At 35.4% G+C, this 25645-nt stretch overlaps 1 protein-coding gene across 5 annotated transcripts in view; it reads left to right on the top strand.

Annotated features, from left to right (window-relative positions):
- Nucleotides 1-25645, top strand: part of ACAP2 (ArfGAP with coiled-coil, ankyrin repeat and PH domains 2) — a 129165-nt gene that overhangs the window by 23856 nt on the left and 79664 nt on the right. For all 5 annotated transcript variants that reach the window (XM_079156201.1, XM_079156200.1, XM_079156202.1 and 2 more), the window contains exon 2: nucleotides 18012-18069. In XM_079156201.1, coding sequence (XP_079012327.1) covers nucleotides 18012-18069 — 58 coding nt within the window. The remainder of the gene's footprint in view (nucleotides 1-18011; nucleotides 18070-25645) is intronic.

The following is a 25645-nucleotide window of genomic DNA, read 5'->3' on the forward strand; positions in this document are numbered from 1 at the left end:
TCTACTGAGATGGAAAGTAAATTAATGGTTGCCTAGGGCTGTGAGCAAAAGCAAGGGGAGTGGGAAGAGACTGTTGTGGGGATGGAGTGTCTCTTTAGGGTGATGAAAATGTTCTCAAATTATATAGTGATGATGCCCAACCCTGTGAATGTACTAAAAACTTTGGAATTATGTACTTTAAATGGGTGTGATGTTTTAACTACATTTCAATAACCCATCTCAACTTTTAATTGCAAAACTGTCTCATAGAAAAATGAGCTAATATCATAAATAGGCATAAAAAAAGAAATGTGAATGGCTAGTAAACTAACAAATTTTTACCTTTTGAATTAATTGATAATTAAGTCAACATTGAGAAGCCATTATTTTAAATTTTTTAATTGACAAAGTTTAATATCTAGAATACAAAGAAATGAGTCAGCAATTTCACATGGAGAAATTTATTCCAGGCTTTTCTTACTCAGTATTCTATTACAGATCTCTCCCAGTTATCTTAGAATGTTTCAATTTTTTCCATAGCCCTATGTATAATATTTAGAGATTGGTACTCTATAAAACACCTTCACAGGAATTAAAGTTCTTATCTGAATAACTGCTTCTTTTTTTTTTTTTTTTTTGCAGTGCTGGGGACCACAGGCCTGTGTGCGTGCTAAACAACTGTTTACCACTAGCTAGTTAAATTAAGATCTGGTTGGGTATAGCACAGTATAAGGCCCTTGGTTTGATTCCCAACACTGGAAAACAAACAAACAAAACTAATAATAGTTAAAATATTTGAAACAATTTTGAAAATGAATTTTAAGGTGAACTGAGTAACCACGTAAAACGGTTTTAACCTAGAAATTGCAGTTTCTTGCTTTTTAAAGAAAACACAACCTGTAAATCTTTTTTTTTTTTTCTCTTTTTTTTTTATTGTAAACAAATGGGACACATGCTGTTTCTTTGCTTGTACATGGCGCAAAGGCATACGATTTGTGTAATCATAAATTTACATAGAGTAATGTTGTTTGATTCATTCTGTTATTTTTTCCATTTCCCCCACCACTCCCACCCCTCTTTACCCTCTATACAGTGCTTCCTTCCTCCATACTTGCCCCCCTCCCTAACTCTAACTCTAACCCTAACACTAACCCTTCCCTCCCCCCCATTATGTGTCATCCTCCACTTATTAGCGATATCATTCGTCCTTTGGCTTTTTGAGATTGGCTTATCTCACTTAGCATGATATTCTCCAATTTCATCCATTTGCCTGCAAATGCCATAATTTTATCATTCTTTATGGCTGAGTAATATTCCATTGTATATATATACCACAGTTTCTTTATCCACTCATCAATTGAAGGGCATCTAGGTTGGTTCCACAGTCTGGCTATTGTGAATTGAGCAGTTATGAACATTGATGTGGCTGTATCTCTGTAGTATGCTGATTTTAAGTCCTTTGGGTATAGGCCAAGGAGTGGGATAGCTGGGTCAAATGGAAGGTCCATTCCGAGTTTTCTAAGGAATCTCCACACTGCTTTCCAGAGTGGCTGCACTAATTTGCAGCCCCACCAGCAATGTATGAGTGTACCTTTCTCCCCACATCCTCGCCAACACCTGTTGTTGCTCGTATTCTTGATAATCGCCATTCTAATTGGGGTAACCTGTAAATCTTTTGAGCTAGGTTTTAGGGCTTCTGTAGTGAACCTGCCCTTATGAAGCTTGTTACCTAATAAGGATTATGGAAAAGCAAATGCACAAATGCATGGTGTGTTAAGTGGCATGATTGAAGTAAATCCTGGGGACTGTGGGATGAGAGAAGAAAGACCTCTCTCTCTCTTGCATAGGCAAAAAAGCATTCCCATGATTAGGAATATTTAGGTTGACAGGTGAAGGACAAACTGGGAATTACTAAGGTGAAAAGGAGTTTTGAGAGAAGGGCTTCTGGCAGAACTGCAAATTCAAAGTCCTAGATGTAAGAAAGAATGTAGACTGGGGAGGATGGAGCCATTGATAGGGCCAGATCAGGGGTCTTTGAGTCATATTAAGGACTAGAACCTGAAAACAGTGGAGAACCGCCAAGAAAGTTTGAGTATCGGGGCAAGGTGGCTCATGCTTGTAATTCCAGGCTTGGGATGCTGAGACAGAAGGATTGTGAGTTCAAAGCCAGCCTCAGCAACTTCATAAGGCCCTAAACAACTCAGCAAGACCCGTCTGTAAGTAAAATACAAAAAAGGACTGGGGATGTGTCTTGGTGGTTAAATATCCCTGGGTTCAATCCCTGGTACCAAAAAGAAAACAAAAACAAAACAAAACAAAACAAAAAACCAAAAGGTTAAATAGTAGGTGACAGTTCATTGATCGTATTTATGCTTGTTAAAAACATGTTGGTTATAGTGTATTGTGTAATTGGTTTCATTGGGGCAAAGTTCCTTTAAAAGGTGCTTGTTGCAATTTAGGTGAGAGAAGATGATTAGCTCTCAGTAGTTAGTGTAAATAGGGGATAACATTAAAGTATGTAGGAGATAGGATGGAACATCATGGTTGCATGAATAAAGGGGCATGAGGAAGGAGTATAGGATAGCGTCTAGATCTATGTCTTTACAATGGTGTGAATGAAGTTGCCACGCGTTGAGAGAGAAGAACAAGTTTGGTGGAGAAGATAATGTCCAGTTTTGAGTTCATTCAAGTGGAGATGTTCGTTAGGCAGTTTGTAGCTCTGAGAAGAGATCTGGACAATAGATAAAGATTTGAGATTTGGTACTTATTTTCTTGAAGATAAATTGGTTTTACAGGTGAGGATAATTTCCATTTATATTTTAAGGTAGATGGATGCTAAACATAGTATCAAAGAACTGCTGTTTTATTGGATATGTTTACTTTCATTGTTAAAACTGTGAGATTCAACAAATGTTCTTTTGCTTTATTATTTTCATCATTTTCTTGACATTTGGAAATATTTGAAGGAAAGTTCTTCATTATATAAACCCATTCTCTTATGGATAGACATTTAGATTGTTTCCTGTTTTTCTCTATGAAGAATGAGCACCACTGTCATGTAGTTACTGTGATGTTTCCTGTGCATGTCAGCATGTGTGTGAAACTCCAAGGTGGAGTGCATGCATCTTCAGTTTTACCAGATATTATCAGATTACTTAATAAAGGTTTTATCAAGGTGTACTCCTACTAGCTATATAAGAGACTGTATATATTTCGTGTCCTCTTGTACATTGGGTATGGCCATGCTTTAAATCTCTTGCTAATACAATGGGTGTGAAGTGGTATTTTGTAATTTTAAATTAATTTCTGTGTTAACTGAGAGTAAGGTTCAGCATCTTTTCATTTAACTGCCCATTGATGTTCCCTCTTCTTTAAGTTGTCTGGTCATATTTTTAAACTTTTCTTTTTCTTCCTCTTTTTGGGGGTATGGTGGGGTAGGATACTGGGGGGTTGAATCCAGGAGCGCTCTATCATTGATCTACTTCTCTAGGTTTCTTTATGTTTGATTTTGAGACAGTTTCTCGCTAACTTGCTAAGACTAACCTTAAACTAGTGATCCTTTTCCTTCAGCCTCCCAAGTAACTGGGATTATTGTCACCCTATTTTTCTATTATCCTTTGTTTTGTTTTATTATTTATTTATTTATTTATTTATTTATTTATTTATTTATTGTTACTGGGGATTGAACTCAGGGACACTTTAACCATTGAGCCACATTCCCAGCCCTTTTTTGTATATTGTTTAGAGACAGGGTCTCACTGAGTTGCTTAGTGCCTTGCTAAGGCAGAGGCTGGCTTTGAATTCATGATCCTCCTGCCTCAGCCTCCTGGGCTGCTAGGTCCTTTTTGTTTTGATGTATAGAAGTATTATACAGAAATTCTAATTCTTTGTTAATGAAAATCTCTCTTCCCAATCTATCACTTGTATTCACTTTTTTATGGTTCTTTTTTTTCACCCTAAAATTTCATCTTCTATGACTTGAACAATTCTAAAATTTACTCTTCACAAAAACATAGCTAGGCAGAGTTGTACATGCCTGTAATTCCAACCACTTTGGACGCTGAGGCAGAAGGATCCCAAGTTTGAGGCCAACCTGGACAACTTAGCATGACTGAAAAGAAAAAATTTGAAAGGGCTGAGGACGTGGCTCAGTGGTAGAGCTCTTGCCTAGCATGCCCTGGATTCAATCCCCAGTACCACAAAAACAAAAAAGGAAAAGCAAACCCCACATCATTTTATTTTTCTAAATAAAGTTCTTTTCTTTTATGCATAGAAAGTTTATCAAATGAATAATACTGAATAAAATCATACATTTGAAAATATTTTAAAATTATAAATGCTGATGATGCAGACATCACAAATGACTTATCTGATCTTTACTTTTGTTAAACAAAAAGCTACCTGTGCTGACTAAAGGCAATATTTTCTTTAAAAAACATGGGATTTATTTTTTAGAGTAGTTTTAGGTTCATGGCAAAATTGAGCACAAAGTACAGAAATTTCCCATACACCCTCTGCCTTGACAAACACACAGCCTTCCTCACTAGCAACATCCTGCACCAGTGGTACATTTGTAACAATCAATGAACCTATATTGACACATCAATATCACCCAAAGTCCATAGTTTATATTAAGGTTCACTCTTGCTATTTTGAACAAGTGCCCAATGACATCTATTTACCATTATAAAATCATACAAAATAGTTTTACTAACCTAAAAATACCTTGTATACCACTGACTGACACCCCCCACATTTTTTATTTTTTTGATTGAACTTTCCCACTGAGCTACACCCCCAGCCCTTTTTATTTTTTATTTTGAGACAGGGCCTTGCTAAGTTGCTGAGGCTGGACTAGAGTTTGTGATCCTTCTGCCTCAGCTTCCCTAGTTGCTGGTATTACAGACATGGACCACCCAGTCCCTTTCTCCCTTTTAATACCTGACAACTACTGATCTTTTTCTGTGTGCATATTTTGCTTTTTAAAGTGGTAGATTCCATGCATATATGATTATGTAAAAATATTTATAACTATAATGCACTAATAAAAACATTAAAAGAATGTCATAGTTGGAATTATACAGAATGCAATCTATTGAGACCGACCCTTTTTACTTAGTAATATGCATTTAAGGTTCTTCATGCCTTTTCATGGGTTGATAGCTCATTTCTTTGAAGTGCTGAGTCATATTCCATTTTCTGTATGTTCATTCTTCATACAGTCACCTAGTAAAAGACATCTTGGTTGGTTTACCTTTTGGCACTATGAGCAAAACTGCTATAACATCTATTTACATATTCTTGTATGGACATAAGTTTTTAACTCCTTTGGGTAAATATTGAGTATAATTTCTAAATCATGTGAGAAGAGTATGTTTAATTCTATAAGAAACTGTCAACTCTGTTCCAAAGTGACTGTGCCTTTCCATCAACAGTGAGTGAGAATTGCTGTTGTTCTATATACTTGTCAGCATCTAACATTGTCAGTGTTCTGCATTATGATCATTCTGATAGGGGGCTAGTAGTAACTTGTTTAATTTACCATTCCCTAGTGATATGTGATGTGGAGTATCTTTCCATATGTTACCTATGTATTTTCTTTAGTGAGGTGTCTGTTCAGGTCTTTTGCCCATTTTAAAATTAGGTTTGTTTTCTTATTGCTGTATTTTAAAAGTTCTTTGCATGTTTTGGGCAATAGTCTTATTAGATATGTGTTTTATAAATTTTTTTTCTCAGGCTGTGGCTTGTCTTATTCTCTTAAGCAATATTAGCTTTTAAATAAATAGCAGGCATTTTTGTTTGTGGACTATAGGTTTCTAATGAATTGATGAATGTTCTGACATAAGAAATCAAGATTGTGGTGTAACCCAATAAGAAAATAAGGCAAAATCAATACAGTTTTAAATCAACAAAGACTTTTAGAATAAACTGATTTGATAAAGAACATTTGAATGCTTTAAGGTCTAAAGTTAGGTATGTATGAAATTTCCTTTATGAGATATAACAGAAATGACAATCAACTGTTTTCTTTTTCTTTATTATCTATTTTGAAATAGTTTCTTTCCATTCCTCTGAATATTTCAAGCATGAATATTTTTTCTTATGTATTTAAAATTGACCATCCTCCTATTACCTCTGTCTTCTTATCCTGCTTTTTTTGAAAGTGCTTAGAACATCTTCTATAACATGAATACATTTTTCATATCTATGTATCATCTTCCCCTCACCTAGGCTCTGTGAGAGCAGATGCTCCCCCTCACCCTGGTACTGCTGTTTGAACCCAGCAGTGCTCTATCACTAAGCTACACCCCCAACCCTTTATATTTTTATTGAGACTTTTTTTTGTGCTAAATTGCTGATGCTGATCTTGAACTTGCAATCCTCCTACTTCAGCATCTGGTGTTGCTGGGATTACAGGTATGTGCTACAGTCACATCTAAGGCTTTTTAATTGTTACAACTATATCTCAAGTCCCTCTTATGGTGTGGAATCCAGTGAATGCCTGGGTAATATTTGTTCAATGAATACAAATTGTTACCTTGATTTTTGTATAAACTATAATTTTTATATTCTTGCTGATTTCAGAGGCAGTTAAGATCTTAATTTGTTATTGTCTCCAAGATTAAATTTTACAGAGACCTCTTACAGCTCAAAAGGGCTTAAATGTCTGCTTACACTCAGAATTTCAAATTTCACAGTATAAGCAACAAGTTATGCCATCTCACTCAGTAAGCCAATTTTTTAAAAAAACTTTTAAGTAACACATAATAATTGTGCATTATGGGGTACAGTGTGATTATTATATACAGTGTGTAATGATCACATTGAGGTAATTAGCATTTCTATCGCCTCATAGATTTATCATTTCCTTGCATTAGGAACTTTAACTCCTTTCTTCTAGTTATTTTGAAATACAGAATATTTTTGGAAGCTGTAGTCACCTTACTGTGCTATAGAACTTTTAGGACTTTTTCTTTCTGACTGTATTTTGGTACCTGTTATCCAGTCTGTCTCTTTGCCCTTTCTACCCTACCCTTTCTTAACCTCTAGGGACCCTGTTCTACTCTCTACTTCTATGGGATCGACTTTTTTAGATTCCACATTTGAGTGAAAACAGGTAGTTGTAACTTTCTGTGCCTGACTTATTTCACTAAACATAGTGTCCTCTAGTTCTTTTGGGAAATGGTTAAGTTATGAAGGCAGAGCCCTCGTGTGTGAATTAGTTTCTTATAAAAGAGGTTGAATGGAGTGCCCTAGTGTGCCCTTTTCTCCTTCTACCTTCTGCCATGTCAAGGACACAGCAACAAGGCACCATCCTGGAAACAGTCAGCCCTTACCAGATACCGAATCTGCTGGAGCCTTGGTCTTAGACTCACCATCCTTCAGACTGTGAGAAATAAATTTCTGCTTTTCCCCAATCTGTGGTATTTTGTTACAGCAGCAAGAACAGACTCAGACCCTACTTCACACCCATTAGGATAGTTACTATCAAAATTCTTTTTAAAATGATAAGTTGGTGAAGATGTGGAGATACTGGAACCCTTGTGCAGTTGGTGAGAATGTAAAATAGTACAATTGCTATGGAAAAACCATGGTGATTGCTCAAAATATTAAAAATAGAACTAACATATGATCCAGCAATTCCATTCCAAGCATCCGAAGAATTGAAAGTAAACTCTCAGAGATATTTGTACACCCATGTTCATATAATCATTATTGACAACAGATAAGGTATGGCAGCAACCCAAGTGTCCACCCACAGATAAATGGATTAAAAACAGAGTAGTATACCATCTTAAAGGGAATTCTGACATGGGGGCTCTTCCTTTATGACTTAACCACTTCCCAGAAGACCCCACCTCCTAATACTACTATTCAGTTTCAACATGAATTGTGGAGGGACACAAGCACTCAGATCACAGCAGGTGGTAATGTAGTTTTGATTTGCATTGATCATCTATTTGTGTGTGCTCATTGGCTTTTTAAGTATCCTCTTTGGGGAAAAGTCTATTCAAGTCCTTTCACCATTTTTCAATGGTTTTTGTTGTTGAATTTTAGGAGTTCTGTATATGCTGGACTTAATTCCTTATCGGAGATACAGTTTACAAATATTTTCTCTTATTCTATGTGTTGTCTTTTTACTCTTTTTTCCACCTGCAGTGCTGGGGATTGAACCCAGGGCCTTGTGCTTGCAAGGCAAGCACTCTACCAACTGAGTTATATCCCCAGTCCCTTTTTACTCTGTTTTTGATGCATAAAACTTGAGTTTTCATGCAAGTTCCATATTTTCTTTTGTGGCCTGTGCTCTGGGTATAGCTAATAAATCATCACCAAATCCAGTGTCATGAAGGTTTTGCCCTTTGGTTTCTTCTAACAGTTTTAGGTTTTACACTTACGTCATGGATTCTTTTGTATGTGGTGTTAGGTAAGGGTCCAAATTCATTCTTTTGCATGTAGATACCGTATTCTCAGCATTATTTGTTGAAAAGACTGTCTTTTCCATATTGAATAGTCATGGTACCCTTGTTGAAAATAATGACTGTGTGGTTTAGTTCTGGACTCTACTCTATTTTATTGTTCTATATGGTTAGTTAACTTTGTTACTGTGACAGAATACTTGAGAAAGCCAACTTACAAGAAAGGTCAGAGGTTTTGGCTTGTGGTATCAGAGGTTTCAGTGCATGGTCATGGGGTCTTGTTGCTTTGGGCCTGAGGTGGCTAAATACATTGTGAAGGAGTCCTGTTCACTTTATGGTGGCTTGGAAGCAAAGAGAGAAAGGCAAAAGGACCCAGGTCCCAATGTCCCCTCAAGGACCTGCCTACAATGATTCATCTTCCCTCTGATAGACCTCCCTGGCTAAGGGGGTTTTACCATTTCTGTATAGCACCACAGGCTGGCAGCCACACCTTTAGCATATGAGTGTTTGGGGGAAAACATGTAAGATCCAACCATGTAAGATCTTTATGCTGAGAGTAGGTCCTTCCAGTACTGTGTTGAATAGAAGTGATGAAAGTGGCACCCTTGTCTTGTTTCTGATCTTAGAGGGAAAGCTTTCAGTCTTTTACTATAGAGTATGCTGTTCACTGTGAGTTTTTGGAATGTGTTTTTTCTTAGATTGAGATAATTTCCTGTAATTCCAGCTACCCAGGAGGTTAAGACAGGAGGAGTGCAAATTTGAGTATAACCTGGAAGCCTGGATAATTTGGCTAGGCCCTGTCTCAAAATAAAAAGCAAAGGGCTTCTAGGTTGGTTCCACAACCTCACTATTGTGAATTGAGCAACTATGAATGCTGCTGTGGCTGCGTCACTGTAGTATGCTGATTTTAAGTCCTTTGGGTATAAACCGAGGAGTGGAATAGCTGGGTCAAATGGTGGGTTCATTCCAAGTTTTCTAAGGAATCTCCACAGTTTTCCAGAGGGGCTGCACTAATTTGCAGCCCACCAGCAATGTATGAGTGTACCTTTTTCCCCACATCCTCTGCAACACCTTTCGTTGCCTGTCGTCTTGATAATCGCCATTCTAATTAGATGGAATCTTAGGGTAGTTTTGATTTGCATTTATCTTATTACTAGAGATGTTGAACATTTTTTTCATATATCTTTTCATTGCTTGTACATGTTCTTCTGTGAAGTGTCTGTTCATTTCCTTAGCCCATTTGTTGATTGGGTTATTTGTATTCTTGGTGTAGTTTTTTGAGTTCTTTATAGGTTCTGGAGATTAGTGCTCTATCTGAAGTATGAGTGGCAAAGATATTCTCCCACTCTGTAGGCTCTCTCTTCACATTGCTGATAGTTTCCTTTGCTGAGAAAAATCTTTTTAGTTTGAATCTATCCCAATTATTGATTCTTGCTTTTATTTCTTGTGCTTTGGAAGTCATGTTAAGGAAGTCTGATCCTAAGCTGACATGTTGAAATTTTGGACCAACTCTTTCTTCTATAAGGTGCAGGGTCTCTGGTTTGATTCTGAGGTTCTCGATCCATTTTGAGTTGAGTTTTGCGCAGGATGAGAGATAGGGGTTTAGTTTCATTCTGTTTCATATGGGAATGGATAAAGAAACTGTGGTATATATTCACAATAGAATATTACTCAGCCATAAAGAAGAATAAAATTATGGCATTTGCAGGCAAATGGATGAACTTGGAGAATATCATGTAAGTGAGATAAGCCAATCCCAAAAACCCAAAGGATGAATACTCTCTCTGATAAGCGGATGATGATACATAATGGGGCGGGGTGGGAGGGCGGCAAGAATGGAGGAAGCATGGTTTATATAGAGGAAAAAGAGGGGTGGGAGGGATGGGGGGAAGGAAAAATAATAGGATGAGACAAACATCATTACCCTATGTAAATGATGTAAATGTATGATTACACAAATGGTATGACTCTTACTTCATGTACAACCAGAGAAACAAGTTGTATCCCATTTGTTTACAATGAATCAAAATAAATAAATTAAAAAAAAAAAAAAACAAAAAAAAACCAAAAACCAAAGGGCCTGGGATGTAACCCAGTGGTAAAGTACACCAACGTTCAAAGAGTGTGTGTGTGAGAGTGTGTGTTTCAACATTTAAAAAACTTTTCTAGCCATTTTAATTTGATCTAAAACTTATACCAGTTTTTAGTCATCATTTTGTTTAACCTGTCAGTAGCATTTGACATAGTTGTTCGGCTGCCTATTCCTTGATACACTTTTTTCGCTTTTCTTTGGTGTTGTATTTGGTTTTCCTCTTGTCAAGTGCTCCTTCTCAGTTTCCTTTCCTAGTTTCCCCTTTCGTTTCTGACTTTTAATATTAAAGTGCCCCAAACCTTACTCCTATATCTTGACTGTTTTGATAATGTCCAGGCTATGACTGTCTGTATGCCCAGGATTCCTAAATTTATGCCTCCAGTTTGGACTTTCCCCCCAAACTCCAGATTCTTATATTTATCTACCTATATGATGTCACCAGTTATATATCTAATAAATATTTCAGTCAGGTCTAATACTGAGTTCCAGATTGTCTCTCTAAAACTGTTCTGCTCATAGTCTTCCCCATCTCATTTGGAACTCTATGCTTTTTACTGCTGTAGCCAAAAGCTTTGAACTCTCGCTTGATTATACCTTACCTGTGTACTAGTACCTTTGTGAAAATGCTTGCATGTCACACTTTATTCATCAGAAAATTCTCTTGGCACCAACTTTTTTTCACACCACTGATGAGTGCTTGGTTTGAGCTATCCTTATTTCTTACCTCAATGACCTCTACAATCTCCTAACTGGTCTTTTTTGCTTCCTGTTTTTTTTTTTTTTTTTTCCCTTTGCAATCTGTTTCATCTAGCAGAATAATTTTTGAAAAATAAGTCATACTGTGTCTCTTCTCTGGTTCAGACATATCTAACCATTGTATATATAAGATATATTTAAGGTTGAGAGAAATTGGAATTTTTAATAAATGTACATCTTAGAAGACAGAGTAATATCTTTGTGAGATTGGTAAGGGCATGGCAGATTGAAATAACTACAAGGCTAGATAAGAAAGAACTGGAAAATCACATAAGTACATGTATGCTGAGATGTATACGTTTGTTACGAATGGCCCTTGCTCCCAGATGAAGTGGTTGTTTTAAAATATTCCAAGCATCCTTCCATTCAGTATACAATATTTACTTGGTATTGATTGAACTAGGGATGGTATTTAGATGAACCAGAGACTCTTGTCTTTGAAATGTGTCAGGCTAGACATGATGACCAATAATTGAATTATCATATTCAAAGTCAAGCATTGTATTTGAAGTGAGCACAAGCTGCACTGTGATGATGGCGGTAGGGTTGCTCATTTTGCTAGGGTAGAAAGTGCTTCAGCATCACAAGTTTACTACCGGAAGTACGTTATAATGTGAACGTTGCCTTTAGAACACTGAGCTTATTTATTAAGCCCTTACATTGTATTCTGTTTTCTATTTACAGATCTTGTAAAATAGCAGGATTTTAATAGGGATGAAATACAGTGTAAAATACTTTCTCAACACATATGCTGTACTTTCATTAGGATCTGTCATTCAGCAGTTTACTAAGATTTCTTCCAATTGAAAATTTTGTGGTTCTTGTTATTTCTTCTTGATTTTTTTTTTTTTTTTCTCTTTTTTTGAGGTACTGGAGGTTGAACTCAGGAGCACTTAAACACTGAGCCACATCCCCAGCCCTATTTTGTATTTTATTTAGGGACAGGGTCTCACTGAGTTGCTTAGCACCTCACTTTTGTTGAGGCTGGCTTTGAACTTGCAATCCTTCTGCCTCAGCCTCCTGAGCCACTGGGATTATAGGTGTGCGCCACCGAGCTTTGCCTTGATTTTTTTCTCTTTATATTTAATATTACTATTCTGTATTCCTCTCTTAATATAACAAATGCAATATCACATACAGAGGTGTTGTGGAAATTGTAAAACACAGGAAAATGTAAGGCAGAAATATTTTTATCTTAATATGGACACTTGGTTATGAATGGAGGAACATGGGAAAGTTGTAGATGTGATTATATATTTATTTTGTATTTTTAGTTGTTGATGGAACTTTATTTTATTTACTTATATATTTATATGTGGTGCTGAAAATCAAACCCAGTGCCTCACATATGCCAGGCAAGCGCTCTACCACTGAGCCACAACCCCAGTCCTAGATGTGATTATCGAGCAGACTCCTCTATGTCCTGGAGAGAACTCTAAGAGGCTGTGTTTGTGGTTTCCTACCTGTTGTGATTCCCAGGATGTCCTATGCCTCAGGGACCTTTTCCAGTCTCTGAAAAGGGTTGTTGAAAAACAACCATGAAAACAGAAATTTAGCAGGTTTCTGATTTTTGACAATTTTGTGTTAGCCTGGCCTAGATGCTCCTACCATCTTGCTTCTCTCTCTCCTTGAGAATCTGCTGTTAGTCCCATCTTCTTTGAGATGTTTGATCATCCTGATTAAAATAACACCAGACACAGTGTTCTTTACTCATGGAAATCTCCTTTGCGGCTTTTGTAAACCATAAAGTCTATAGTGCCCTCTTCTTTCTAAAGGTATTGCTGACACTCCATGAGATAAGCATTTAAGTTTAACTGTTTTGGTTAAATTTGATTTTTAACTCCTTAAACAATGATAATAAATATTTAATTTTCCTATCATGTCAACACCTACAACTGTAGGTTGGAAAAAAAAAGACTTCTGAAAGATAGTTTACTATTGCTATGTAATACACATACATTCAGAACCTTAACTTTCCTTTGTGCTGACTGCAGTATTAGCTCTCCTCTATTTGAAGGCTCTAAGAGGAGGTGACAGAATGCCACCTTGTTAACAGTGGAAACCAAGTGGATTTCCAAATAATATTTATCATGTAGTCCTCTGCCTAGACCGAAATTATGAAGTTAGGAGACAACTTCAATGTGTATTTCTTTAACACTAGAAATAATTATAGTTGACATTCACTGACACTAAGTATCAGATGCTGTGCTAGTTTTCATATGTACTTTAAAATTTGTCATACTTCCCTATGAAAGAGACTGTTATTATCTGTATTTATAGATGGAATTGAAACGCAAAGAACTTGTGCATTATTACATAGCTTGTAAGAAGTAAAGTAAGGATCAGACAGGTTTTTTTTTTTGTTGTTGTTTTTTGTTTAAATTCCATTCAGCTGTTTTTCAATATAAAGGTGTTACAGAGACCCAGTATAAAGAATCCAGAGTTTACCAGAAAGAATAAGGGGTGGACATTCATGTCACAAAATGATTTATGAGAGATTTCTTTTAAAAAGTGGGTTTCAGGGTGTATACTCATTAAGTTTTTGGTCAAAACCTCAGGAGCCCTCTCTTGGGGTGGGAATTTTTTGTCACTCTTTTTTTGTCTTAATGAATCACAGGACTGTCTTTGGGTCAATGGGCTATCTTTGATCTAGCTCTTCTTTGTTTGCCATTGTTTGGCATTGACCCAGGTGGGGAAGGCCTGAAAGAGAAAGTTGGTTAGGGATGGTGGTTACCCTGACAGATACATGCAGGCAGTTCTTCTAAGTTTCTAAATGGTTATTAGATAGATATGCAACTTTTAGGAATATATTTATTATATAAAACAAGGAATACAAATGTTAGTTTCACAATCTAACATCTTGTGTGTGTGTGTGTATGTGTGTATGTGTGTGTTGCTTGTCCTTGGTAAGTGCTCTACCACTGAGCTACACCCCAGCCCCTGCAAATTATATTTTGAGTATTTATTGAATATTAGTTTATCTATTGAGTAATTCTTAGGAGGTAGTCATGACTTAGAGCCTAATCCATTTTTGTTTGAGGATATTTATATGTTTATTAATGATCTTGATTATCCTCTTGCATTTTAGATCATATTACCATGTGACTTGTTTAAATTATTAATTCCATTTAAAGGATATTGCCAATATTGCAGTTTTTGATTTTTTTTTTATTAATCTTGATGAGAAAAATAATTCCTTACTACATTTCCTTTTTCTTTCAAATAATTATCTTTTGTAAAGAAAGTGTAATGCACATATTACACATTATTTAATTATTTGAGTGGATACTCTTAAAAAACAGTAATTAAAAAGTTTATTGCTATACTAGTTAGTGATTTGCAGTTGTCTAGGTGGGGTAAGTTGTTTTTATCCTTCTTATGGAACTTCATTTAATTCATAGACCAAATGATCACTCTGACTAAAAGTGGCTCAGTGTTTAACACTTACTACTGGAGTTTTTTCTCTTCTAGTTTTATGTTTTGAGTTAACCATTTTCTGAGTTGATTTAAAAAAAAAACTGTGATGTATGAATACATAAAAGAATGGTGCTAATAAAAGTAAAGTGCCCATTTTTCTGAATTTTGGGCTTATTCAACTTCTTAAGGATACAGATAGCTAGAATTAAGGCTTAAAATTTATTTTCTTGAATGAATGAGAAAGAATTTTCTTTTCTTTTTGGTACTGGAAATTGAATCCAGGAGCATTCTATTTCTGAGTTACATTCCCTGTGTCCCCCAATCCCCCTTTTTAAAATTTCGGGACACAGACTTGAACTTGTCATCCTCCTGCCTCAACCTCTTGAATGGCTGGATTACAGGCATGCACCACCACTCCTGGCTTCCTGTGTTTTTCTTTCCATACTAAGAAATATTCAACAATGAATCAGGTTACATTAGACTCTAGGTACTAACCTGTTGCTGCAGGTTTTCACAAACAGCTTAGCTGATCAATGGCAGAGTGTTTTTTTTTTTTTCCAAAACAGAAGGTGGTATGTTGTATTGAATCAATTCCAAGATAAACTTTCAGGTTCTTTGAATATTGATACAAAGGCCTGTGTTGAAAAGTGATAGGTAAAACCCAGACATTTTCTCTGTTGTACATAAATCTATACTTATTCTTAAGTGTTGTCTAACAAAAGTAAATTAGCAAAAGTATACAATGAAATAAGGTTGAAAAATGTACATACAGTTTCTGTCAAACTATATGTTTAGGGACTGTGGTTGTGGCTCAGTGGTAATGCGCTCGCCTAGCACACATGAGGCACTGGGTTCGATCCTCAGCACCACATAAAAATAAATAAATAAAACAAAGATATTGTGCCCATCTACAACTAAAAAATATTTTTTAAAAAACTATATGTTTAGTAGGATCCAATGATTAAATCAAATCTTAAGCTGTTCAATTGATTTGTTTGAAGAGGAAGATTGAGTCAAGATAAATAAAGGTTGAAAATGTAAATGAAGAAAGTTTCCGAAAATTGGAGTAAATACTTGTTTAGCTCCTTCCTTGATTCAGCAAAACTTGGGGTGTTTGCACTGTTCTGGGGAGCTTAGACTGGTGAGAAAAGTGCATAGTGGCAGAGATGTGTGTTAGGTGTTGTATGGGACAGGGGTATATGTCATCCCACTTGGATGGGCGAGAGGAGAGGTTCCAAGGGGAAGACCCTTCATGGGGAGGTGGTAGCTGAACTTATTTCCTTCCCTTATTTGTCAACTTTAAAAATTACTTAAAAATGCATAGTTGGTCAAAATAATGATACAGTATAGAAGTATAAGTAGTAAAAATGCAAATTCTTATTTACACTTTCTGCTTTCTAATCCTTTTTCCAGTTAGTGTTAATTGTTTGATAAATATGCTTCCAGATATTTCCCTAAGACTATCTCACAAACTTGAACTCACACTCATGTAATTTTGTAACTTACTTTCCCCCTATGTAATGATCTATTATGTACATATATCCCTGTCAGTAAAAACTTGCTTCCTCACATAATGGGCTATATCATCATTTATATACATATTCCAATTGTTGGACATCTAGGTTTACAACCTGTTAAAAACACTGAATATCCTTGTACAGATAAGTTTGTTCTCAGGTGTGTAGTAAGTGTAAATGGTAAGTAGGTGAAGGGAGTGAGGATTAGAGTGAAGGAGAAATATTTTCTAGGCTAAGTGAAGAATGTAGTTTGCAAAACACTGCTGAAAACAATGACCAGTGGTTAGGGGAAAAGTCTTTCTGCTTCTGTGTTGTGGAGGTATGCCACCTGCTTTCTGGAACCAATGCTGGAGTATCTCATTTTATAATGGCATTGTTCTACTGAATAATGTGTAGTTATTTTCTTATTTTGGAGATTTAAAATCTTTAAAACATAATGTTACCAAATGGAGAAGTAGAATCACAAGCTGATAAGGTGATTGATTATTCAAAGGTCACACAGGGGTGAAGTGGGTAGCTATGGAAATAAAGTTGGTATCTTACTTGTTTTTTACTTAGCTCTTGCCAGAGAATATCTTAGCATTCAAAATAGCTTTTTGGGCACCTAGTCTTACACTACTGTCCAATTAAAACACATTTTAGTTACTTCTTAAAATAGCTGTTGGGATATTGCTTATTTGTCAAGTAGGTATATGAAATGGCATAGGCCTAGGGTAGAGCTCAGTGGTAGAGACGTTGCCTAGCATGTGCCCCGTCCTGGATTTAGTCCCCAGCACTGCAAGGGGGAAAACAGACAACAAAAACAGCATAGATGAATTAAAGTAGGCAAATTACATCATATATTACTCTTAGTGTAAAATCTTATCCTTACAAAGACTTAGTTGCTGTTATTTTGCTTCAGACAGTTTCAAATTTTGGGATGTTGCCCTGTAGTGTGATATCTATCAAGTGCTAACTAGTATTATAGTTCATCATACCCTTTTGTCAAGAATATCTATTTAGTTTTTACTTTTCGCATAATCTGATCTTTGCTCTTTTTTTATATTGAAATTATATTGTTAGGAGAAGAATTATTCTAAAATTTATCAATGTTTGGTGCTGATTTTTAGAAACTATAATACTTTGGAAACAAAATTATGAAGTAACATTTTTCTTAATTATCTCTAAAAATAAAAGTCCCTTTGGTCATCAATAATGCTTTGCTGTTTGGTTATATGTACTTTCCTGTCTAGAAATTTGATTCAAAGCTCAATTTCTAAAGTCTCTTATTAATTAATTAATTTTTTTGAAGGCAGGATTTTGGGTGATTTTATTTGATTAGCATCTTGCCTATAAACTTTTATTCATATTTCAAAAACTACATGCGAAATAGTTTTAATTAGTGTTATTGAATAACAATACTTTGAATAAATCAGCTTAAGGTATTCTTTCATTGTCTTAAACAATAATCGTGTTGATTGTTTTATTGCATTATTATGAAGTACTTGTTGTTCATTCTAATCATTACTTCATGTGAAGCATAATTTCTTCCCCTTCAGTACTGGTGATTAAACGCGGGAGTGCTGTACCGCTGAACTACATCCCCAGCCCTTTTTAGTTTTTTTTGAGACAGTGTTTCACTAAGTTGCTGAAGCTGACCTTGAACTTGTGATCCTCCTGCTTTAGTCTCCAGAGTGACTGGGATTACAGATGTATACCACAGCACCCAGCTGTGAAGTATCATTTTTAAGTATTAGTATCTACCTTTTTATTTAGAGTGATAAGTTATTTTTCAAGAGTAAAATATACATTTGAACAAATGAAATCACTTAATTTTGCATTTCATTTTTCTAGGGCTGCTTTGGAAGAAGTAGAAGGAGATGTGGCAGAATTGGAACTCAAACTCGATAAGGTAAATTTTAACATTTTTAACTTTTTAAAATATCTATTCTTGTTTTCCATAAATAACAATTAGTATTTACAATACTAATTGGTTCGTATTACTTTGTTTCTGTATAAGGGTAAGTGCTATTATCATAATTTTGCACATGAAGGAATTAAGGCTACAGACATTAATTGTCTTGCTTGTTCAAAGTCTAAGTGCCAGGGCAAGAATTTATATCCACTTCTGACTTCAAAGCTCACTAAACATCTTTTATATGGTGTGAAATTTGTTCCTATCTTCTCCATCCAAAAAATTGTATCTGTCTTTTTTTTTTTAATTTTTTTTGTATTTGTAGATGGACAGCATGTTTTTATTGTATTTATTTTTATGTGGTGCTGAGGATCGAACCCAGTGCCTCACAAGTGCTAGGCAAGTGCTCTGCCACTGAGCTATAGCCCCAACCCCCTGCAGCTATCTTTTTTGTTGCCTAATGAATTTCATGTATAGCCTGATCATTCTTATTTATAAATTTAGGTAGAGCTGGGTTCAAATATAAATAAAATAGTCCATATTTAAGCTAATACCACAAATGCTAAAAATACTTAATTGATGTATTCATGTTTTATGTAATTGTAAATGTACATTGACCTCCACCTTCTATATTAACTATTGATAATATTTTTAGATGTCTGTCCAAGAAGCATTGTCTTTTATGTATCAGGCAAAAATTTTAGAATGAGTAAGATATAGCTTTTGATCCATTTGTTGGAACATTCTTTTGCAACTATCACTCAGTGAAATATCTCTGTAAATTTCTAGAGATAAATCTATATGTATTTGAAATACTTTCTTTGAAAATACTTTATTTGTATATTATTATAAATGGTATTGCTGTGCGAAGTATTGCTTCTTACACTATACTGTGCATAGGAATCACTAGGGGAAACTTTTTTTTTAAATGTAGATTCTGATTCAGTGGATCAGGGGTACTGAGATTCTGTGTTTCTAACTGGATTCAGAATTATGCCCATGATATTGGCCTATGAACTGCGCTTTGAATTGCAAGGGTATGATATATATTAATTTGGCCGAACATTCTGAGGAACAGTTTGACATGTTTTAAAATCATGAAATAATTACATTAACATACAATGTGAATAGTATAGAAACTATATAAAGCAGTAATATTAATTATAAAGAATTAAGTAGCAATTTAGGAAAAGTTTAAAAATGTTATTTTTTTATTAGATTTTATCATTTTTAGAGCACTGTAATATACAGTGTCCTTTTGTGTTTTATAATAATTTTGTGAGGTAGGTGGAACAAGTGTTCTTAGTCCCATTTTAAGATAAGGATACCAAAGCCCCAGAAAAGAAAGGAGAGTTGCTTCAAATTACAAAGTTAAGAGAGGTACAAATAGGGTTAGAAACTCTGTGCTTGGGGGCTGGGGAGATAGCTCAGCTGGTAGAGTGCTTGCCTTGTAAGCACGAGGCCCTGGGTTCTATACCCAGCACCAAAAAGGAAAAAAAAAAAAAAAAAACCAATAAAAACCCCTGTGCTTCCTTTATTAGTTCAGTGCTCTTCTTTTGTACCTCTGTGCTTCAGGATCTGTGTTGAGGGAGCACAGGCCACTTGGAAATTTCTGAGAACAATAACAAGTTTCCTTTTTTTTTTTTTTTTGCAGAGCTGGGGATTTGAACCCAGGGACTTGGGCTTGTGAGGCAAGCACTCAACCAGCTGAGCTATATCCCCAGCCCAAATTTTTTTTTTTTTTTTTTTTGTGATACTGGGGAGCGAACTCAGGGCCTTGTGCTTGCAAGGCAAGCACTCTACCAGCTGAGCTATCTCCCCAGCCCTCCATTTGTTTTTTAAAAAAATACTTTTATTTTGACTAAGTATGTTATTTTAAAATGTAATATATAAGCCTATATGCAGAGGCTTTTATTATTATTATTATTATTAATTTTGTTTTAAGCAGACAATAGAAGATGTAGTTTTGATTTTTTCCAATGAGTTTTTTTTTCTTCTTTTTAAAATTTGTTCTTTTTAGATATACATGACAGTAGAGTGTATTTTAACATATTATACATATACGGAGTATAACTTATTCTAATTAGTATCCCATTCTCATGGTTTTAGGTGATGTGTGTTGTTTTGATTTTATGGTTGCTTTAGAAGAGCATATATAGAAAGACTAGGCTTTTCAGAGAATCATAGTGTAGTGTCATGAAGATGATTATCCTTTTTAGGTAGAAGAATTGCATCTAAATCATATGAAACATTGTGTGTGGGTGGAACTCAAAATTTAATGTACCTAAAGAGAATCCACTGACAATGCTTCTGCTAATTATTTTGCTTTTATGAATGAGTGATTTTTATATTTTTCTTTATATCATTTGTTTGGGGTCAGGCAAACTGCTAGAATCCTAAAACCAAATACTCTTAAATGATAATAATCTAATAAATAATAATCTAAAGAAATTATTAAAATATTGACATTCAGTACTAAGCTAAGCCCATTCTAGAGTCTCTCTTATCAAGAAGGCTACTAAGGGCCATGATGGAAACTTGACATTATTTAAAATATTGCCTTTCCTCTCCTCTTGCCATCAAAATTCCTTAGTTACTTTTATATTTCTCTGGTTTAAGGTTTTGGTCCCTTATGAAATGTACTTCTCCTGAAATATTAAGCTACTATCATTTTTTAATTTAGAAATGTAGAGTTGGCATAGAGAAGGGATCCTCAGAGAACCAAGATACGGTTGTTATTGAAGTGGTTGGCACTGAAGGCCTAAGGGGGGAGGGGTGCTCTGGGAGGGGTGCCCCAAGACTAGTTCAGTGATTTCAGAACTTTGTGCAAGGCAAGTTCCACCTATATCATTGTAAATAATGCCAGTGACAGGTTAAACCAGCTTGGTGACTTAGCTCATTTTAGCTATTTTGCTTATGATGTATACTACCAGTAGTTAGAGTCTTTCTAGAGAATAATGTTTCATTAATAGCATTGCTTATTGGGTCCAGTTACTTATCCATTATATAAGAAGGAGTTGGGCATTAGCAACATTATAGTGCATCATAGTTGCCATCTAGATTTAATTTCCATATCTGTTGTATCTTTTCCCTGGTATGCTTGTTTCTGCTTTGTTAATTGGACACCCTTTAAATCTCAGCTCCGGTGCTACCAAGCTTTGGTTCTTTTTCTTGTATTGCATTGTTTCTCACATGTACTTCCATTTAAACTATTAAAATATTATTGTAATTTTTGGTTTCTAGCATAGGCTAGTATTTAAGAGCACCAAGTCAGGAGCTGCCTGAGTTTGAATGTGGCTCTATCACAGGATATAGTCTTGGGCTGGCTCCTCAATCTTTCTGTGCCTCAATTTCTTCATTTTCAAAATGGGAGAAAGAAGAGTATCTATGTATCTATCTATGGGATTATTATGAAGGTGAGGTGAGATAATACACATACTTAACATGGTTCTTGGTACATGGTAAATTTGAAATAAACAGTAAAGATGTTGATGTCTTTTTCAATAGACTATTAGCTTTTTGGAGACAGGGATAATCTTTAGAAGGAGAAAAGAGGGGGAAAAAAAGCAGCAACAACAAAAACTCTTCTCTTATGTAAATACTGGGCACAAAGTCCTATGTTTACTTATATTGTCCCTAATCTTCTTAACAGTGTTGCAAAGATGGTAGCACCTTCAGTTTACAGATGAAAAAATGAAAATTGGGATATTACTTACAACTCAGAGATAGCAAAGAAGTTGTTTGTATTCCTGTCATCTGGTAAAGTGCTCATGACATTGTAATATCTTATTAAAATTTGTCGAATGAGTGATTTAGGGCTATTAGTTTGATAATTTTGATTATCTTGACATTTACTGGTAGGTAAAAATCTTACCTCTTTGTAGGCTTAGATTAGTTGTTTTAATCTCATTCACCACTGTCATCTCTGGATAGTTGCAGGGTATAAATGGTTCTGCTTCTGACAGTTTTCTGTCTCTCTGGCTCCTGTGGCGGCGACCCCTATGCTAATTCTGATGCCTCTTTTCACCGCAGTATTCTATGGCTCATCACTCATAGTTGTAATCTCTGAAATCTGGAATGCTGATATCCTGCTTTCTGACTCGAATCTCCAGTCCTTCCAGTTCTCAACCTCACTGTTGCTTCTGTTCTTTAAGCTTACCTAGACTTCTAGTCTTTCAGTCCCTCTACCTGGGATATTTTAGATCCTCCTAAAATTCACTTAAGCATACTTTGTTTGGGTGTTTTTTTTTTAAAGCAAGATAATATTCATCTAACATAAAATCCACGATCTCAAAGTGTTTTTTAGTACAGTCACAGTGTTGTGCAACTATCACCACTGTGTAATTCCAAAATATTTCTATTATCCCCACAAAAAAACCCTGTACCTGTTAACGCTAACTTCCAATTAGTGTTCCCCTCCTTTCATCCTCTGGCAACTTCTGTGAATTTTCTTATTCTGGGCATTTCATATAAATGGACTCATAAAATATTTGGCCTTTTGTGACTGGCTGCTCACTTAATGTAATGTTTTTATGGTTCATCAGTGTTGTAGCATGTATCAGTACTTTTATGGCTGCATTATATGCTGTTGTATACCACATTTGTACATCTAGTCATCAGTTGATGGGCATTTGGTTTGTTTCTCTTTCTTGATCATTGTGAATAATGCTGCTGTTAACCCTTTCATTCCACTCTTAGTTTTACATTATTTTTTTCCTCTTCAGAGACCTTTATTTCCCTTCTATAGTTGCTCTATAGAATCTTCCTTCCTCCCCCCCTTCCCCCTCCCCCTCCTCACTTTTGAGATGGGATCTTGCTGCATTGTTCAGACTATTCTTGAACTCCTGGACTCAGTGGTCCTCCTGCCTCAGCTTCCCAAGTGCTGTGACTGTAGGTGCATGCCATCATGCCCAGCAGAGTCCTCACTGTTTGACTATATTATCTGCCCCATACCTGGGCTATAAAGCCCTATAGGAGATGTTCTATAACTATCAAATCCAATTGGTAGAGCTACAGGTTCCTCAAATGCGAAACAATTTTTCCAAAACCCCACGTCCCTCTCTTGCTACCTTTAGTAGTTCTCTCCAATACTCACTATTTTCTCAAGGTTTTCTAGTTTGTTCTTCATTCTTAGTGGAATGACCATCATTCTGCTTGGTGGGAATATATTTATTTCTTGTTCTTGATCTGGAAACTTAGAATTTGTTCATGTCTTTTTCATTTTTCTTCCCACTGGAGTAATGAAAGTGTTCCTTTTCCAATGCAATTTAAAACCCTCTACCTTTTCAGCATTTTGCTTTAACTATTCTCTTCTCTCCTTTCTCTACCACCTCTTTTTATCTTAAATGAAGATGCTCAAGTTTGTTCCGTAGTAAAAGGAAAAGCAAATAACAATAAGAAAACTTACCTTCTGAAAAGGAAGCACAAATCTCTGCTAAGTACTTGCCATGTGTCTGTAATACTTTGTGCCAAGATTTTTTTTTTTTTTTTTTCAGTACTGAGGATTGGATCCAGGGGCACATTACCACTGAGGTACATATCCAGTCCTTTTTAATTATTTGCATTTTGAGACAAATTCCCCCTAAATTGCTGAGACTGACCTCAAACTTCTGATCCTGCTGCCTCAGCCTCCTGAGCCTCCTGAGCCATTGCACCAGCTGTGCTTCAATCCTTATGTGTGTTATCTTACCATATTATAGTAACCTAATATGGTTTGATACCATGTTAAGTATCACACAGAAGAAAAGAGAAAGTTAAAGTTTGTTGAGGTTAAGGTCACCCAGGCCCACTTAGATGGTTATATATGGCAGCAGGATTTGAACCTAAGCAGAGCTGAGAGCCCTGTCTTTTAACCATGATATACTGATAACCTGTCTTTATCTGCTGTTATGGAAAAGGAATTTTAATTACTTTTGAATTATTTAATTTGCTGAATAAGTAATATTACTTATCTAGTACAAAATCAAAGGTAAAAAAGTGTGTACCCAGTGAAAATTAATCATCTTCTAATCTCTTTGCTAGGAGAGTATACTGACCTAGTTTCTTGTGTGTCCTTACAGAAATTTTCTAAGCATATGAAGATTTGAACTCTTCCATACAAATGATTCTTTTCACTCCAACAAAATATTAATAGTTTTATATTTTTTTCTTAATATATTTTGAATGCTATTTGTTATTAATCATAAAGCTCTCCCCTTTTCTTTTTTTCTTTTTGGTGCTGGGGATTGAACACAGGGCTCTACCTTGGGGAAGCTATACCCCAGCTCTGTCTCCAAATTTTTTATGACTGAATTTTATTACATTATATGGATGTTATAATTTATTTATCCAATTGTCTACTGATGGACACTTAAGATAGTGACTGGTGTTTTACCATGTCTGCAGTGCATTGCTTCAGACATGTCATGAAGCTTATGTGCAAATATGTGTGCTACATTTTAAAAAGTGAAATTGTCAGACTAGGGTTTGTTTTAAATTTTGACAACTCTTGCTAAATTACTTCCCACAGAAATGTTACCAATTTATAGTCCCACCAACAATGTATGAAAGTGCCTACCTCCTCATATCTACCTCTCTAAAATGGCATGTTATCAAACTTTTGATCTTGATTGTTCTGTAAGAAATAGTAACCTTCATTTATTTTATTATGAGTGAGGTTGAATATCTTTTCATGGATTTAAGACACATTTGTATATCCTTTTGGGGAATTATCTTTGCATGTCTGTCACCCATTTTTTCCCCCCTAGGGTATGATTGGGTTTTCAAAATGCTTTCAAAATGTGTGTCCTTTCTTATGGTAATTAGTCCCTTGGAATTTGTTGCCAATATTTTTTTCCCATATTGTTGTCTTTTTTTTTTTTTTGCTGTGCTAAGGATCGACCCAGGGCCTTGGGCTTGCAAGGCAAGCACTCTACCGACTGAGCTATCTCCCCAGCCCCATATTGTTGTCTTTTGACTAAATTAATTTATTTTTCTTTAAGAAGTAATTTATTTTCATCTATTTGAATTTATTGGTTTCTTTTTCCTATGACTTTTGATGTTTGTATCCATTTCAGAAAAAACTTTTCACACTTTGAGATTATATTTAAAAACACTCCTATTTTCTTTTAGCTTTATGATTTCACTTTAATGTTTAAATCTTTATTCCATCTGAATTTTTAAAAAATATTTTTTAGTTGTAGATGGACATGGACATAGTACCTTTATTTTGTTTGATTTATTTTTATGTGGTACTGAGGATCAAACTCAGTGCCTCATACATGCTAGGCAAGCCCGCTACCACTGAGCCACAACTCCAGCCCCTTCCATCTGAATTTAAATAGAGGATTTGGAATTCAACTTATTCCTTGGCTATCCAAGGCCCCTAATGTGATTCATTAGATATTCACTCCCTGCCCCCACCTTGGCACTGATTAGAATATTACTTTAATAAAATAAAATAAAATTACTTCATATTTATGTCTGTTTCTTGACTCTATTATATTCCATTAATCAGTTTGTCTATTCACATTCACTACTAGGCTTCCAATTACTATATTTGTAATATATTTTAATATAATATGAGGCACATGTC

Source organism: Sciurus vulgaris, assembly GCF_902686455.1.
Source record: "Sciurus vulgaris genome assembly, chromosome: 10".
Lineage (NCBI taxonomy): Eukaryota > Metazoa > Chordata > Mammalia > Rodentia > Sciuridae > Sciurus > Sciurus vulgaris.